Source organism: Marmota monax, unplaced genomic scaffold (genome assembly GCF_021218885.2).
Source record: "Marmota monax isolate L192 unplaced genomic scaffold, Marmota_monax_Labrador192_F-V1.1 WCK01_AAM20220418_F8-fsc00029, whole genome shotgun sequence".
Classification (NCBI taxonomy): domain Eukaryota; kingdom Metazoa; phylum Chordata; class Mammalia; order Rodentia; family Sciuridae; genus Marmota; species Marmota monax.
Window position 1 is genome coordinate 7127592 of NW_026693024.1, and position 18996 is coordinate 7146587.

The 18996-nt window shown below is 47.4% G+C and overlaps 1 protein-coding gene across 1 annotated transcript in view; it reads right to left on the reverse strand.

Annotated features, from left to right (window-relative positions):
• Window positions 1-18996, reverse strand: part of F13a1 (coagulation factor XIII A chain) — a 164088-nt gene that overhangs the window by 15463 nt on the left and 129629 nt on the right. The window contains exons 12-13 of the mRNA XM_046453537.2: window positions 12200-12487; window positions 6734-6894 (exon numbers count right to left, since the gene is read on the reverse strand). Of these exons, the coding sequence (XP_046309493.1) occupies window positions 6734-6894; window positions 12200-12487 (449 nt within the window). The remainder of the gene's footprint in view (window positions 1-6733; window positions 6895-12199; window positions 12488-18996) is intronic.

Genomic DNA, 18996 nt, shown 5'->3' on the forward strand with positions numbered 1-18996 from the left:
ACCTGCTCAGAGTCCCTGGTGGCAGGAACTCACAGAGTGTTTTGTTTCCTCCACAGATGGCCTGGGGCAGTGTGTCTGGGAAGAGCGTAGGGGTGTGTGTGTGTGTGTGTGTGTGTGTGATGATCTTCCAAGGGAGGCTAAGGAGAAAGTTAGTTGAACTCAAGGTCTGAAGACCTTGTGGGGGGTTGCCACTGTGTGTCCTTTGGGCAGGTCACTTGAAATCTCTGGTCTTTAGTTATTTAAATGCAGTTACTGGCACAATTCAATGTAATATTCAGATGGCACAGCATCTGAAACATACTAGCATTTATGAAATCTGAGCTTTTAAGGGAGAACAAAATTTCCTGGTTGATGGTGAGGCAGTTTCCACCGGTACATCCCCCTAGGGGAGGGATGAGGCACAGAGAGGAGAACCATAGAGAAATGGAGAAATCCACTTCCCTGCTGGTCCCCGCCCCTGACTTCCCTCTTGAAGGGTGAGGTGGGCTGAGTTCTAGAGATGGGGAGGGAGTCACTGAGAGCACAGGAAAGCTAGAGAGAGAATGGGCTTGGTTAGAGGCACGGAGAGCATTATGGCCTGGATCTGGAACACACCCCAAAGGCCCATGTGTTAAAGATCTGGTCATCAGCCTGTGGTGCCATTGGGAGGTGGTGGGACCTTTAAGAGGTGGGGCCCCATGGGAGGAAGTTAGGTCATTGGGGGCGTGTCCTTGAAGGGATCCTGGTCCTCCAGCCCCTTCTCCTTGCTCTTCTTACTTCCTGGCTGCTATGAGGTGAGCAGCCTCCTCTGCCACACACTCCTGCCATGAGTACTGAGCCACTGCAGGCCCCAAACAATAGGGTCCAGGCACCATGGACTGAAACCTCTGAAACCCTGGGTCAAAATAAACCTTTCCTCCTTTAAGTTGCTTTACCTCAGGCATTTATCACAGCGTGATAACACAGAGGAAAATGATCAGGGCTCAGGATGATCAGAACACAGGCTCTGTTTTCTTATTATGGTTTGATGACAAGATTGGGATATTTGGGTTCTAACTAAGAAAAAGATTAAGCTCACATCTCACCTAGTGGCTGTCTCTTGGTGGTTCCCCCAAGTTTAATTTGTCCTTGGGATGAAGGTGTATGAATTTTGATGCTGGAGGAGCAGGACCCCAGCACTCATCTCAGCAGCCCCGCCTGCCTCGCTCAAGGACATGGGCAGCAGGGAATCTGAGGATTCCAAGGTTAATGTCAGTAAGAATCGTGGACATTTAATGAAAGGCTCCAGCTGGAACAAAATGTCAGGACTCTGGCTGAGGCCAACCCCACTAGTGTCGGCAGTCAGAAGAGATGTGGATGCGAGGCTGAGCTGCAGTGCCCCTGGGCCAGGTAGCGGGGGAGCCCCTCTTTTCTTTCTTTTTAATTTTTTTTCTTGGTCCTGGAGATTTAACCCAGAGGCACTCTACCACTGAGCAACATCCCCTTTCCCTATTTAAAAAATTTGAAGGCTGAGGTGGTGGCTCAGTGGTAGAGCGCTTGCCTAACCCATGCAAGGCCCTCGGTTTGATCCTCAGCACCACATAAAAATAAATAAATAAAATAAAGATATTGTGTCCAACTAAAAAATAAATATTAAAAAAAATTGTATTTTGAGACAGTGTCTTGCTGAGTTGCCATGGCTGGCCTTGAATTTGCAATCCTCCTGCCTCAGCCTCCTGAATTGCCGGGATTGCAGGGGAACACCATGGTGCCTGAGTAGGGAACCCTTTCTTATGGTGAATGCAGCTCCCCACAAGGCTGTAGGGCTTGGAAAATGATGCGTGGGTTGGACTTGGTCCCCCGTTTCCCTCTCATCCCATATGGACACAGTCTGTCCAGGTATTGCCCTTAAGGGAAGCCTGCCCAGAAGAAGTCCCTGAACACTCTCTGGGGGTGTTGAAAGAGATACTTCTTGTAAGACCTATTATTATTGTCACCATTTTACATATGAAGTGGATATTAGCCCCAAACAGCCCAGATAGGATGATGAACCAGGAAATCTGAGCCCCGCCCATGTCTTAGCCACTGCGATTCTCTTTCTCTACCTCAGGGGTTGCTGCTGATCCTCCTGGTTGTCTTGTTGCAGTTGATTTCCATGAGGACTGAAAACCATAAAACCTGCCCTCAGAATGGCAGAAAGGCATTGGTTGCTGTTCCCATGTTATGGGCCACAGGCCCCAGACAAGCCACTCTGTAGCCTGGACACCAGCTGGATTCCCCCCTGTGGCCCCATCCTCTTCAAAAACCCAGCTGTTCATTATAAATTAAAATGCTGAAGAGCTTTTTCCTAACTTAAATCAGCTTACAACAATCAGCACATGGGAAGGCAGAGAAAGATTCTATGTCTGCTTTTAATAAAATACACTTTCTCATCAAAATATTTTGATAGCATGAGGAAAGATATGTGTGCTCATTAAAGTTTAATGACTGTCTCTCCCTGCCATTTTCCATATGAGGATCACACACCATGACTCACACATGGTGGGTGCTGGGAATCGTTAATTGGAAACAAATTTAACCCAAACCCAATCTTTATTGCCACGAGGACAAATCAAATCCAAGATGGAATCCATTGGGATATAAGAACATGTGGCCATTGGTCTAATGGCTTGGGTTGATAATGACTTAGATGCAGGTAGGTGGGGCCCAATACCTTCCAGGAACGTCTAAAAAGGAAGCTGGGTAAGAGCAGCTGGAGTCTAGCTGCCAGGTGACTCCAGTATCAGCTGAGCTTGAAGTTACCAGAAAATGCTTTGTCCAAGACCTCGAAGAGAAAGAAAGGAGGGCTCTGGGGAGGACAGAGTTGATGACCAGGTTCTAGCCATGCTCTGTGGACTGAAGCCTCTTGTCCACAGAGTCAATTGCAAAGCTCTCGTCCATAAATGTGACACTCACCTCCAAACGGCCCTAAGCTGCCTTTCTTGGGTCATCACTACTCAGGCCTGGCTTCCAACCTCCATCCCAACCAAGGCTGGCTCTTTGCTGCTCTCCACACCTGCCATCTGCCTCCTGCCTGCCCTTGCTCATGGTTTCTTCTAGTATCTGGAATGCTCTCTCCATCCATCTGTATTGGTTAAATGCCATCCATTCATCGAGGATCAGCTACCCTTCTACAGTCTTAAGTCATGAGCATTCAACTTTGAGTGATCTCTCCTCTCTCGAAACACATAGACCTCTTAGTCTCAAAGCAGTCCTCAACCCTGCTTCCTGGGAGAGTCCCAGGGTGAGAGCAAGGCAGCCCAGTGGTTACCTGCATATCCTTCTGAATCAGAAGGACCCAGATTAGAAGCTTCTCACCTTCCCTCACCAGGTGCGCCATCATGGGCAAGTCACTTGCAAACAGACGCAATTGCAATAATAGCAGCAACCAACATATACCAGGTGTTTATTGTGACTCAGGCAGCAGACATCCACTGGCTCATTAAAAACTCACAAGAACCCCAGGAAACCAGCATTGCCATCACCTTTATGACACACCCGAGAAAACAGAATCTAAGAGAGGTGCAATGATCTGTGCAGAGTTACACAGGTATTATGTTGAGAAAACAGGTTTTGAACTCTTATAATTGGCCTCAGAGCCCTATGCTGCAAGGTACTATCTTCTCTGGACATCTGAAAAATGAAGATTCTACTAATACCTCCCTACCTTGTAGGGTGACAAGGAGGATTCAAAAAGATAATACGAGAGAGAAGTGCCTAGTAATTTTGTGCTTAATAGATCACAGCTGCTATCACTGTTAGCACCGTGTGCTGGCCTTATCCCTCCTCTTGTCCATGAGCTAAGGATCCGAGGGCCATGTCCCCATAACTTATCATCTCTCCTGTTTTTCCACCCCATGCCTGGCACTTTGATCCATGGTGACCTTGGGAGATTCAGTCAGTGGGGAGTCCATTTCAGGCTCAAAAAGAAAGAGGAAGGATTCTAGCATTTTCCTAGCATTTGGGTACGCATGTCCTAGATAATGCTGGACCTCCAAGCCATTGTAGATTTTGCACTTTGGCTTGCATTTAACTCCCTCTCCAGCTCCTGTTTTATACCACGCATCTAACTCATCTTGCTGAGGTCTCCTGTGCGACAATTCAATTCCATGTTTTCCTACTGTTCTCTTCCCTCTCCTCCCTGGTCTTCCTCGGGTCTTCTTTCCCTGCCCCCATCTCTTGCAGTGTAAGAACTGTCATCTGCAGACCATGGTCCTGGATTTCCTATCACCAGTCAGCTAAGCTGGGTCCCAGGCGCCCCATCTTGTAGCCAGAGTTTCCAGAATGAGGAAGGTCCTCTCACAGGTTGGAGATGCCTCTGCGGTTTTTGAGGGTGTGAGACACTTCCTAGGAACACCTCCTGCCCCATTCGGATTTGGTTTACCCTTGGGGTTCAGGAGGTTGGTGGTTAAGGCTCATGTGCGCTGCCACACCCTCACCTCTTTCCTGAACAAACGTGACACTGGACAAAAGCCAGATTTCAAATCTCCCTCACACTCCAGTCTCAGTCAAATGTCCTGCCTCTAAATTAGTTTCCACTGGGTACAGCCTTCCTGATTCCTTGGTGGAAACCAAACCAAATGGAAACAACTCTTTGTAAAGTATACCCTCCTGGCCCAGGTCCGCTCACTTGTGGAGTAAGGTATTTCTGATTCTGCTCGTGGGGAATGAAACTTCTCTTTCCGTAAACCCAGAAGAGAACAAATGCTCTGTCAAATTAATAATGCCTAAAAGATCAAAGGTATCCGTTTCCTTCATACATCCAGATTATTATCAGTGGTGCAATTAAATTCTATGTTGTGCTGCGATGTGAGCCTCCATAGCGTGAAAAGCTTTCTCTTGAGGCACTCTTGGGGACGAGCCACTGCTTTGTAATTAGGTGAGTTTGCAGGCCTCGCCCCTGGTGAGAAAGGGTCCATAGACAGGCCCTGTTCAACGTCCCCAAGAAAACAGCCAAAGATGTCTCCACTGTGCAGCTGGGGTGGGCCTGGCACACTTCTCCAAGGACAGTCAGCCATGAAGGGGCAGCCTTCCTGGGCAGGGAGCAGGGCAGACCTCCCTGATGTGGCCCTCTGTGCCTCAAGCTGTTGAATTCCAGTTCTCTCAGCATGAAGCACCCCTGGGGTGGCCCCAGGACACACTCCTCTGTTTTGCATGTGTTTCTGATTTTGCCTGCAACCTTCACATCCTCATTTTAATCTCGGCTCTTAAGGCCTTTTAGGTTCATGGTGGGTCTATAGGTGGTAACTGGGGTGAAAGAGCTAAAGGGGGCTTGGAGTATTCCATGTTCCCCAATGGGCAGTACCATCGTATTCAGGTTCAGGTGGATCTCATCTTAGGGTGGCTCAGGTGCCTTCCACACAGGAACAAACCAAGAAAGTTGGCGGAGGGAGCCAGTTCCCAGCCCTGCCTCTATAAGCCAGACTGCGAGGCTTGGAGGCCCAGCTCTCCTACTTGCTGGTGTGACCTTGGACAAGTTATACAGCCTATCTGACCTTCAGTTTTCTCATGGGTGGAGTGGAAATGTGCTACTTCCTACCTCCTGGGGTTATTGAGTATTCAAAACCCATTGATACATGTGAAGCTTTGATAATGGCATTCAGAACCCAGTCACTGAAAGAAAAAAAAATGTCCCCAAAGAAAGCCGCCACTTTGAATGCCACCCGATGGTTACCATTACCATCTTTACAAATGATTCACAAGAGAGAAGGCCTACTCCCCACTTCGGCCCACTTGGGCCCACTGTCCCCCACCTGGAAGGCCATTAAGATATCATGGGCTTATTATGGAGCTTTGATTCATTACCACTTTAGGGGAATGCAGCTGCTCGGGATCCCTGCTTATCATGTAACCACTTCAAGAAGAATGTTCTCCAGATCCTAGGGAAGGGCTCTCAGCCCTGGGTAAGTGGCAGGAAGTGTCACCCCCCCTAGCTCCCTGCCAGCTGCTCAGATTCCTGATTCCAGGGTGCAAAGGGGTCTCAAGGGGTGGCTGATGACAGACACTATCCAAAGCTGCAGTGGTGCCCCTGGGAAGCAGGAGAAGTAGGCTCCCTGTTTCCCGCCCACCCTCAGCTCTCCCCTGCCATGGCTCTGGGGGCTTTTCACAGAAATGTCTGGTGGTGCCTGGTGAGGCACCATTGCAACCATCAGCTAAGTGGACAAAACAAACCCCCGGTGACGGAAGTTGGGAAAGTGGCCCTCTTGGTATTGGCGAGGGGGTTATTGAGAGGGAAAAGCAGAAAGGAACTTCCTGGGGTGTTGGAGAGCCTCTGCTACTGATTGCGAAAGTCATTGTCACGGAACTGTACATTTCAGCTTATGATCCTACTGTATAAAATTATACCTCTGTGAACAATCCCACTGTCCAGGACGCAGATGGAGGTGACGCAGGCGGCTCACATATCATATGGCATGCCTGACCCACTTTAGTCCAGAGACACGGAAAGTTCTGAGTCTCTGTAATGCATTACGCATCTTGATCTTCCTCCACAAGTGTGTTTATATCCACAGGTTATATTTATATCTGCAGTCACATCTATATATTTAAATCTGGAGAGACGAGGAGTGTTATATGTGCGTGACTATATATAGGGCAGATTAGTTCTTTCAAAGAACAGGAGGATCCTAACTCTATTATTATTTTTTTTTTTTGGAGCAGGACACACACACACACACACACACATATCTAATGAACAACCTTGCCTTTTTCTCTTCTCTGAGATGCTAAAACTGACCTTGATGATGACCTTGGGGATGGTCAGCACAGTGGACTTCTGCTTGGCCAGAACGTCTTTGGTCTCATTGATGCGAGCTGTGACAAAGAAGTGCAGAAATCCTTGTTCCAGTAGCTGGCTCATGTACTCCCCAGCTCTGACCAGCACCTCTTCTTTTTTGACTGATGGGAGGAAAAACAAACAGGCTGTCATCAAGACCTGAGACAAGATCTGCTTTACTTTTCCCCTAGGTCTCTCATCCTTCCCACATTAGCACATAAGTCACCAGGAACGTAGCCAAGGTTGGGGGTAAATGGAACAAAGAGTCAATCCAGAACAAGCCCTCCTGTCTCTTGGGTGAAGAAAGAATATGCTGGAAAATTTCATATTCAGTGAAATCTTACTAGAGAAAATGTGTCAAGCTCTCCAAACATGGCTTTTTTTGTTGTTGTAAAATGGAAAGCAATAACAAAGATGTCTAAAATGGAGGATCAAGGAGTGTTTTAATTGGCTGTTTTGATTTGGGTAGGGTCAATCCAAGATGGCGGATGGGGAACAGTGAAGTCCAAAGTCCTGGTTCCAAGAACCATCCCCTTGTAGAATAAGCAACATCTCCTGAAGGCCATTGGCCACCCTTGGGCAAAACTGTCAACTACCAAAACCTTGTCCTTATAGCACTTTATATTTTCTCTCCAGCTTTTTTGGTACCAATCTGATATCATGATTTTTCTAATTAAGAGACGGAAGTTGGTGCACCCAGTTCCCACCCTAGGCATTCGACTCTCTCTCCCTCCCTCCCCTACTTGTCATGTAGAAGACCAAATGCTTATTTCCTCAAGTCACTGCTGTTAGTTTTTAGAAACTGGAGACAAGCCACAAAGGGTGACACCAAGAAGATGGGGGTGGCCCTGGCTCCCCTCTGATCGTCCTCCTATGGTGAGTTCTGTCTAGTGGCTCTGGCCCTCTCTCTCATTTCCCACAGCCCAGGATGCTAGACAGCAAAGGGCAGTTCTTCTGCAGGCCCAGAGCACATTGGCATCTGCTGTCACCTGGCCAGAGCCAGGTGTCTGTGCCCCACGTCAGCTGGCAGACCCAGCAGGTGAGTGGGTGACTCATGCCTCCATCCCCACCCACAGGCCACACACTCCATAAACAGTCACAGACTGAACATCTCCTCTACCTTCCTGCCCAAGGTCTGGCCCAAAATGCGTTCTTTCTGAAGAAGTTGTTGAGGGAACTGCTCCCATGGCTGGTGGTTTAAGTGTTGAGAGCAGCTTGTTTTAGCCCACCCAGCTAAGCAGAAGTCCCCTAAGGAGGCTGAATGCTGCCCATGGCTGAGGGAGCACCAGGGCCCAGGGGAGGGCTCCTGACTCACTGCTGCCTCTCAGGGGAGGACACATCAGCCAAGGTCATCATCCCTGGTGGGACTCTCACACCTGGAGTGGACCTGTGGCAGCCAGCCCTGGCCTGAAGACCAAGAGTCCAGGAAAGGCCTCTGCCTTGGACAGTGCCCATCCTGGAAGTGTCTTTACAGATGTGTAGGTGTTGATACTGCCTCTAGCCCCTGATCAAAAGAGTTCTCAGTCTTGGTTCCTTATCACGACCACCTGGAGTCTTCAAAAAACCTGCCATTCCGGATCCCAACACCGACCAATGGAGTCAGAGTGTTGGAGATTGGGGGCTGGGCATCAGTCATTTCTTTTCAAGTTCTTCAGCTGACTCTGATGTGCAGCCTGCGTTGGGAAGCATGGCTCCAACCGCCAGGGGGCAGCCCTGAAGGACCAGCCCCGTGGAAAGCCTTGGCTGCAAGGAAGGGCACAGCTTTCTCACCCAGGCTCTTGCCACTCCAGATGTGGCTGCCCACCAGCAGCAGCACCATCACCGAGAGCCAGTTTTCTGGCTCCGTCACGCGTCTGAGTCAGGATTTGAATCAGATGTCAGGTGATGCCTGTGTAAGCGAGAAGCTCTCAGGACAGGAGGCTCAGACACGAGAAGGGGTGGAGATTTGGCAGGATTAGGGCAAATTTAGGACAGGTTGGATTGTAAAATGGAAAGTTCTGCATCCAAAGAACATCAAGCATGGATTCCTGGAAAACCAAAAAGATGGGCCATCCTAGACTGGGGGTTGTCAATGGCAGGCTGTTTTTGTCCCCTCCAGGAGACATATAGCAATGTCCAGAGACTTTTTTGGTTGTCCCAAAAAGGTTGGGGGTGGGTTGCTGCTAGCACCTGGTGGGTAGAGGTCTAAGATGCTGCTAAATATCCTACAAGGCATAGGACAACCCCACAAGAGAGGTATCCAGATGTCAATAGAAGCAGGGCTGAGCAATCCTGCCCTCAGCTCTGGAGATGGCTGGAATATATTAGTCCACTGGAGACGAGGACTCAACAACTGGCTGGGTTGGCTTGGTTCCCAGGAGAGTGCTATTCTATCCAGAGCCTATTCTTTGAAGTTATGCTCTTACCTTGACTTTGATCCCTGAATGCTGCCTTCTTGAATGACCCACTCATACAGTCTTCACTGGGCCTGAGTCTGGACCCCACGTCCTCCTGCCGTCCAGTGAGTGAGGCTCCAGCCCTCTCTCCATTAAGTATGACCCCAAATGAGCTTATGACCTGCTCGTCATCCCTAGGTCTGGATGGACGGAGTGGAAAAGTGTCAGGTCTAGGAGGACACTGTGCTTTGCCTACAGCTGCCTCAGTAAGTGTGATAAAAAATGAACTTCCCCCTGCATATTTCTAGAGGGGCCTTGTTTGACCACAAGGTTTCTTAGGCTAGTGGGACACGCTCTTGCTACCCTTATAATCTCGGCTTCAGGACTCCTTTCTTCTCAGAGGTAGCACATTCCCTGAATCACACAGCACTAAAGAAATCAGGCTGTGTTTCAGAGCCCAAGAGAACAGTGCTCCTGAAATAGTCCATTATGTAAGCGCTGTGTTTTGCCACTGCACAAGAAATAGTTCTAGATAAAGTTTATTAAACGTGGCAAGAGAAGGAGGAATAGATTTTCACTCTGTGAGCTGCGGAGCTGGGAGGAGGCCAATATCATTTACGGTGTCTGGGGAAAACCAAGGGAGACACAGACTGGAGCAGCCTCCACTCTTTTTCAAAAAGCAAAGAAAACTAAATATAGCCAAGTGGAAAGGATAGCACCTTTGAAGGTACTGGGAGGTTTAAGTTATTCAAATCTCCCAGGCTGATTCTGGCCCACACACGCCCTTTAATCATCAGGCTGGAAAGTATGTCTCCCATCCCACTTGGAAAACTTTCTTTGCAACAGAGGCACCTCAGAGTGCTTGAGTGGGGTCTACAAGGACGTGGCTTTTGGCCGTGGACGGCAGTTTATTTCAGATGGCAATATGCAATTTATTGCAGGTAATTTCGTGCCACCTATCTGTGAAGTAAAGGAAGAGTTGCCGACTCCCATCTGGTTATTGAAGATCAGCCCTGGGGTGGGCTGAGTGGGCGGGGCTATGTCAATATTGACTCAGGCTTAGGTTTGGTGAGCTGCCTCTACATCTGTGACTCAGAGGGATAATTTTTATTATTGTAAAAATAATTATTGTGCCTTCTAGTCCATAACTCATGGAAGCTCATTCTTTAATTGGATTAAGGAGAACCAGGAAGGACATTGACAGACAGAACCCTTGTGAAGGGGGAAAGGGCCGCTGTCTGGTTCCCTGTCCAAGGATGTGGGCTGGACTACAGGGAATAGGGGCATCAGCCAAGTTTGTAGCCTTGGGCTCCCCGTCATTGCCTGAATGGGACCTGGATTCTGTCACCTGCTTTGCCTCTGGCTGCTCTTAGGGGTCTTGAACACATCAACTCATCCTCCCAGCTCAGTTTCCCATAATGTTGGAAGTTCATCTTTACTGAGATCCGACCATAGTATTGCCACATGCAATTTCCCCCACAGTCTCCTTGTCTCACACCACATGGCCAATGCATCGGCCAATCAGGTGGCCTCTACCTTCAGGACACGCCCAGATCTGACTAGATCTCACTACTCTGTTACTGTCACCCCATCTCTCAGGTGAAAAATTTCAGCAGCATCCTAACTGGTCACTAGGCTTGGACCCTGCTCCCCCTGAAGTCTCTCAACACAACGAGCTTTCAAAACCTGTTAGAGCATCTCAGAAACCCTCCACTGGCTCTTCAGCTCACTGGAAACAGAGTTCTTATATGTCCTGTATCCACCATTTTTTTACTCCTGATTTAATCTATTTTCTGTTGCGCTAACAAAATACTTGAGCTTGGGTATTTTATAAAGAAAAGAGTTTATCTGGCTCGCAATTCCAGTGACTGGAGGATCCAAGTGGTGTGGTGTTTGGCATGCTAGCTATGTCATACCGTGGTGGATAAGCAAAAAGGGAACTGTGGGCAGGGAGAGTCATCAGATCTAGAAACTCTGAGAACAATTAAGACATGTGTGTCACCCGGGGGGGTGCACATCAATCTTACTCGCCTCTGCTTTATAAAACGGTGTGCATACCTTTTATTTCCTTTTTCATTTTTCCTTCAACAGAAATCCGGTACCCTAACCTGTCAGGTCCTTCCCAGTCTCCTCCAACTCCACGTGCTCTGCCCGGAGACCAGTTCCTTCGGGCTGAGTCATTTTGCCAGTTGTGTGGCCACTGATACCAGCAACCCCAGGAAAAATGAGACCAGCCATAACTGTAATCCCGGATGCAAGCTAACGCATGTTGATCCCACTCTGCTTAAAATACTCTGAATATTTATAGTGATAAAAATGTGTGTGCAAGGGAGGCTGCAAAGGCTGGGAAGGAAGCCCCGTGAGAGACGGCAGAGAGCCTGAGGCCCTGCACGGCTCCTGGATGGAATGTTCTGCCTCCAGCTTCCACTCATGATGGGGTCTCTCCCTAGACGTCACGCTAATCAATTTTAAGAAACAGCCTCTACGCAGAGGTTATATCTCTCTTCCTTCTTGTTAGTAAAGCAAAACACACCATTCCTTCCTGCCGGGCAGCCCCCAAAGCCTTTCCTATCTCAGGAGAGAGATATCAATAAGTGCCCTATTTCCAGAGATGGGTCATTTGGACACCTTTCCCAGTTTCTTGTCCAGTGCAATCCCCTTGGAATGGGATTTTAGTATAATGCAAATTCTGATTCAGGAATCTTGGGTGGGTCCTGAGATTCTGCATGGCTAAGGGGCTCCTGGGCATGCTGACACAGCTGGTCTGCTGGTGCCGGGACCACACTTTGAGTAGCCAGAAGTGAGGTTACTTTTAATTCTCATGACTCACGGGGTTCTTGGCTTTGAATATTTCAGTGTTCACTTCTATGTGTAAAATAGAAAGATGAAAACTGAGGATTTCTAGGATAGGAGAATTCTGCCTGTGTGATTCACGTTCCTGAGCTCTGGGGAGAACTTGAATTTGACAGACAGCTCTGAGTGGGTGTTGTCAGTCATTGGGACAGAGAGCCAGATACCAGGTTCTGAGAGAAGCACACCCTGGTTAGCTTACAGGATAAGGGGTCCAGCACCACGTCGAATGTCTCCTTCTTGAATTCCGTCTTGGAGACCCCGGTGTAGAAGGTGATGTTGCCCGAGAGATAGGCAGAGATGCTGTAACGGTTGGAGCTGTTGTTCCGGAAGGTGATGGTGATCTTGAAGTCCTTTCCCAGCACGGCATTTTCCACCTCAAAGTCCATGTCCACGTCTGATCTCGATTTGACCACGCCCTCTGTGTTGAGGGCCTTCTTAGCTCCATACATGAGTGCTGTCTCTAGGGCCAGCCGCTCTTCCTCTTGACCTAGAAAAGACCCAGAGATAATGATGGGGAAAAAAAATACAATCCACCAAAGAGAAGGTTATCTGCATAAACACACCGCGCTGCCCTGGTTGGCTGCCTGGGAAGGTCCACCACTTCCCTGGTGCTTATTTTTGTAATAAATACTGCAAAATGAGGTTCTTGGAGAGGCAGTGACCTGCCCGGCTGCTGGTTGAGTAGGTGGCCATGCCATGGTCTGTCTGGAAAGAAGGTTACTAAAGGTGTTGCTCCTAAGGTTGTTTCTCCAGGGCCATTAGTCCAGGGTGCAGCAGGTAACATTAAATAAAAATTGAACTCTTCTCAAACTGTGGTGTCAATTTCTTTCCTGCCCTGAGTCCTAGCCATAGAGCTGGAATCTGGAGTCCACTAAGCAAGGATTTTGGAAATAGTTGTCTCTTTCTGTCCTGCCTCCTGCAATATAAGATTTCTCTGGCTCCTGGATGTTCCTTCTCCCACATACAAGCCCCTCTTCCTTCTCTTCCCAATCTGGCCTTTTCTAATTGTTCCTTTCTGTGTTGACTCTGGAGGGCTCCTGCCCCACCCTTCTCCACCTTCTAAGGTGGTCAGTTGGCTGTTGGCAGAATGCAGAAAGTTTTCCCAAATCATGGCCACCCTAGGACATAGGGATCTGGCAAGATGCTAACTAGTCTTCCCTGTTTCTGGGTTAGATCCGCTGGAATAACCCTGAGTCGTCTAGAGATAGCTAAAGGTTCACAGCCTTCCGTAGCCTATCAGAGGCTCTGAGATAAAAATCCCTACAGAAGTTCCTGTCTCACCTACTTTGCTGAGAAGCAGTAATGCCACTGCTTGAATCCCCATGCACACCCATGTTTACAGCAGCACCATTCACAATAGCTAAACTGGAACCAGCCTAGGTGTCCAACAGACGAATGGATACAGAAAGTGGTAGATACACACACAGTGGAGTTTTATTCAGCCATAAAGAAAAATGAAATCGTGTCATTTGCAGGAAAATGGATGGAGCTAGAGACCATTATGTTAAGCGAAATAAGCCAAATTCAGAAGGTCAAATTAGAGAGGAAACAGGAAAAGAAAGGGTGAGGAGATCACATAAAAAACAAAGGGAGATCGGTAGAGTAAAGAAAAGGGACCAGGAGGTAGGAGGAGGGGAGGAAAAGAAGAAATAATGGGAAATGACATGGGCCAAATTATACTGCTATACTGTGTTCATGTACAAATATGTAACAACAAACCTCGCCACTGTGTACAACTATAATGCACCGATTAAACAATGAAAAAAAATAAAGAAAAACACTCCAGAAAGGAGACCTGTTCAATTTTCCTGAACACAAATATCTCTTGTGTTCTGATCTGTTTGTAAAGGGCTGTCAATTGATTTGTGGGGGTGCACCAAAGTTCTAGTGCAGTTTGAGATGTGGATGCTGTTTTGAGGAAGTGTCTTGCAGAGTTATTGAGGTGGTTGGGTTGGAGATGAGGGCAGGGGAGATGGAGAAAGGGTTTCTTTGGAAGAGGAAAACTCCCATTAGCCTGACTCCAGGCTAACTGTCCCCACAGAGTTTTACATGAAATTTGGCTTCAGAAATGAGCTTGGTGCTTCTGATATCCTCATGCATCATGGAGGACAGAGATGAAGAGATGAAGGCAAATTCCTTGACTTGTAAAAACCAGTCACCACAATGGCTAATAGGAACAAAAAGACACTTTAAATAAAGAATGCTGGTTTTTATAATTATGTTAATTTTAAGATATTTTCTTCTACTTTAACTAGTGAATAATTGAATGCAACGATGGTGAAGAGGCCAATTAATCATAACTCCTATTAAGTGCTAATTATGTGTCAGGCGTTGGGATAGATGCCTGGGCACCATCTCATCCAACAACTCCACCAGCGAGGCACTGTAATGTCATCCATTGCCACATCTGCAAAATCAGGACAGCTTCATCGTAGAGTGGTTAGGTGGATCACAGGGAGTAGATGCATAATGAATGGAAGACCCTCTGGAAGGACAGAGGAAATGCCAGCAGGTGTTTTGTGCAAACGTGGATGTGTGTGTGTGTGTGTGTGTGTGAACAATTTCCCCGATTGTCAAGACTGCAAGAATGTGCCAGAAAGGGTTGGTCTAGGACAAGCACTGGCTACAGCACATGTTGACGGATCAATAGGAGGAAGATAATGAAGGGAAGCAGGCAGTGGGGCCAGGGCAGCAGAAAGTGCTGTGAGATATTTTAGCGGACATCATCTGGCAGACGGGTCCGTGAGCAAGAGGGCAGTAATGATCAGCACTTTGGATGGGGGCCAAATATGCATTTAGGTAAGAGGCAGGAGGCAAATTCCAGCAGAGGGAACGAGAGGAGAGAGGTGCTGCCTTTGGGGACAGAAGCTGAGCTGGCTGTGGGAGGGGAAGGGGAGGAGAAAAGCTTGTGTGGAGCTGCGAGCAACCAGAGAGATGTCCTGGCTGGTGGACCCTTGGGCCTCCTTCTGGGGAAGCACCTGCCCCTGAGAGCAGGGCACTGCCAGGCAGAGGCCAACTGGGCTATTACAGGAAGGACGGGCCCAGCAGGAGAGAATTTTGAGGTTTCCCAGAGCCTGACAGAGTAATTCCTGTTTCTCGGCAGTTATCCTCTGTGCTCTGGTGTCTTACAAAATTCAGGGCCACGGGCAATCTTGTAGTGATACGAGAGGTTATTTAAAGAGAGATTGTATTTTCTGAGATTCCTCTGTAGCCTTCAGGAGCAAGGTCAAAACATCTTCCTGTTAACTAGGAAGTAATGCCATCTTTTTATGTTGGATGAAGCCTCTTCTCAGGTCCTGGTCTTAGCTCCAATGTCAGCTGCTTGAGCCCCTCCCTGCTCTGTGCAATGTGTGCCCAAACCCTAGCCCTCTCATCTCTCTCTAACACATGTATTTTTTTTCCCTTTTCCTCATCAGAGCCCTTGCCTCTGTATGACATCACCTCCTCTGCTGAGTCCTAGCTCCAGGGACAGGGTCTGTCTTATGTGCCTCTGAGTCCCCAGGACCTGGGGCCTCCTGGCTGAAGGATCTAGGTTTGCAGACACAAGCTGCTTTCAGCCAGAGATTTAAACTGGACTATTTAAAATTATTATGAAGGCTTCCATCTTCATAATAAATTTAAATAGTCCAGTTTAAATCATTTTACATGCAATTAATCCCATCTGGAAAGTGCTGTTTTGGTGACCATTCGGGTGGTCATTTTGTGCTGTGATAACCTCCATGATGTCGCAGGCAAAGTACGAGGCATGATGGAAACACAGCCCTCATGGGCACGGAAGCGACCAGTGGAGAACAATCGCAGTGTAGACACGCACATCACAGATGCTGGGGCAGATGTTGATGGAATGTCTGGGGACATGAAGGAGAGACCCTCGACCTGCCTGGGGGCAGGGAGCCTTTGGGGAGGGGGTCTTTCAACACAGTAAGCAGAGGCATGGGGGTGAGCAGGAGCTTGGGCTGCTGGAGGAACTGGCAGCAGTGTGCCTGGTGCTGTGTCTGATGTCGGTGGGGCATTGCCAGGAGGTGTAGTGAGGGGAGAGAATCAACCAAAGAGAGACCTTGTGATTGCAAAGCTCTGAATGCAACGGGAAGACAGCGAGGGCTTTTGAGCAGTGCTATCACAGGCTCTGGCTTAAATGTCAGGTAATATCCCTTGGGCAGCAAGGCAGGGGTTAAACTGAGGGAAGGGGACGATGAGGTGGGGAAGCTAGAGCTGTTATTTTTCTTGGAAGAAATTATCATGGCACAAACTTGGGAAGAAGAGCTTCCAGGGTATGCTGGGAGCAGAAATCAGGGTGCCAGTGGGCAAAGAAGGAATGGGAAAGGAAGAAGACAGGATGTACATTCAGGCAGCTGTTTCAAGATGAAAACACAATGCAAAGACACAACGAGGCACATTTGGTGTGGAATACCATGTTGAAAAGGGTTTTGTGATTTTTTTTTTTTGGTACCAGGGATTGAACCCAGGGGCACTTAACCACTGAGCCACATCCCCAGCCATTTTTTAATATTTAGAGACAGGGTCTCACTAAGTTGCTTAGGGCGTCACTAAATTGCTGAGGCTGGCTTTGAACTCGAAGTCCTCCTGCCTCAGCCTCCCAAGCCACTGGGATTACAGGTGTGCGCCATCACGTCCTGCTAAATTTTTTTTAATTAATGTAGCAAACACTGCAATGCTAATTGAAAGGAAAAACTAGAGCAGGGGAGATGAAAATATGTGACAGAGGGGTCATAATTAATGGAGTAAAGAAGGACTGGGGTGGAGACACCATCATAAAAGAAGACAGATCATCACAGTGTAAGCTTTCCGAATTCTGGTTTTCAATGCTTTATAGTTGCTGAATCTTATATTTTGAAAAAAAGGTCATAAAATTGATATTAAGCTTTCATTTGTCAAAGTGAAAAAAATGATCTTCCTGCAATTTATTTAATTAAAAGGATTGATCCCTAAGTCTGGTCAGAAGTTCTTTTCTATGTTTTTACTCAACTTGCTTTAGTATCCACACTCAGTGCTTGTGGATGCAGAGAAATTATATGAGGGATTCGCTATGAGGATCAGAGTGGCGCGCACACAGCCAGCCCTTTACTATCTGCCCATGGCAGACATCAATAATCCATCACTCTCCTCACCGTTCAGAGGGATTCTCAGCATCCTTCTCAAAATAGCACTCCACGCCATCCTTTCCAAAATTTGAGTTTGAAATGTAGATGCCAGCCTTGATTAAGAGACTAATTATTCACCTGGAATCAAATTCCAGCCCAGAAGCAGCATGGTGGTGGGGGGGGTGGTCTCTTACAACTATGTATGTGGATGTAGGAGGTCTTCCAGTTGGATCAGAACACACACTGACCTCGCCCTGATCCTGGTTTTCTTGCCCAATTCTGGAGGCCAGGACCTCAGAAGTCTTCCTTACAGACATTTGGTGCATTTTATTTATTTTGGTCTTTGTCTAACCAATCCCCCAAATTCTCTTTCCTGGAATACTTTTGATCTTTCCTCTCCTGGCATCGGATGCTGTCCCCTTCCTGATTTGGCCTTCACTGTCACCTGTCACTGATGAGCCTGACAGTTAATGGCAGTTGTGTTCTGCTGCCTGTTTTGGAGAAGACATCTGTTTGTGTGGCTTGCTGACTGCTCTGAGCTCATGAGCTCACCTTTCATTCTTTCAGAGTAAGAAAGTCCACACTGTATTCTCTGTCTCCCTGACTTTTCCTGGAGAACTCGCACCCCAGTGCTCCCCGCCATTTCCCATCTATTCTTCAGCATCAGTGCTGTGATCACTGCTCTGTGCCCAGTGCGCTGGCACACAGGAGGTGCTGATTCAGTGTGATTAAACAGGTGGATAAATCACAGCACCCCTTCTGGGGGGCCCCAAGATGGGAATAAATGAATTGCTCCTTCAAATCTACTTGGAAAACGATGACAGCCCCTGTAAGTACAGCAGAAGTAATATGTATGGTGAGGACCACAAGGCCCTCCCTGACCCGAGTCTGGGTTGGGGGCAGCATCTGTCTGTCCTGTGCCAGAGCAATTCTCACCTAGCCTGGCCAGTGCTTGATTCTGTTTTTTTCTGCAGCTGGAGAGGAAGGCAGGACCGTGCATGCCCCCACCCCAGACAGTACTTGCAACGCAGCAGATGGTTAAGTGCAAGCTGTTGAACAGATGAATGCAGGAACATCTAATGAGAGAACATTGCAGCTAGTTTCTTTCACATTTTCTACGGAATTTTTTTTTTCCCTTTCTAAATATTTTTGTTTGTAATTCTATAATAAGAGGGCATTGCTTGTTTGTTTTGCTTTATCGTGCTTTTTTTTTTTTTTTAAAAAAAAAAAAACTTTTCTTTCAGGGAAAAGGAAAAAGAACCCTTTTTATCTATGTCATGCCATGGATGATAACCAAATGAAGGAGAGAAGCAACCTTTTCAGAAATGCAGTAAAAATTCACTAGTTCAAATGACAAAAATTCTGAATTTCTAACGTGAGGCACCCTCATTTTTAATTCAGCAAGCTTTTTCTTTATAGTGCAAATTGCTTTTGTAAATAGAGCAAGGAGACTGTCTAAAATATTTTAAACAATTCCTGCACTCCTTAGCACTTCAGGAATACCAATAAATATTTAGGTATATGCTAATTACTTATCATTTTTTTATCCATTCACCAAATTAAATGCCGCGTTCAAGAATATCTGGAGGTGAATCATTTGCAAAATATATTCCACATTTCCCATTAAGACACTCAACATCCTCACCTTCTGGCCCTGATTGACCTTGGGAAGCTTTGTCTTTGGTCACTGGGCGTCTGAGCATGATGCATTGTTAAGGCCTGCAGGACCCCAAACATACTGGACTATGTTCCTATTGCCTGGAAGCTCTGTCCAGTTTTCTTTAGCTGAGGTCTGTGACCTCTCTTCCTGACCTTCACTTTTTTCTGCATCTCCTGGTTGGATCAAGTATCCATCTTCTTTGTTCTCTGAATAATAATCCTATCTCTTGCCTGG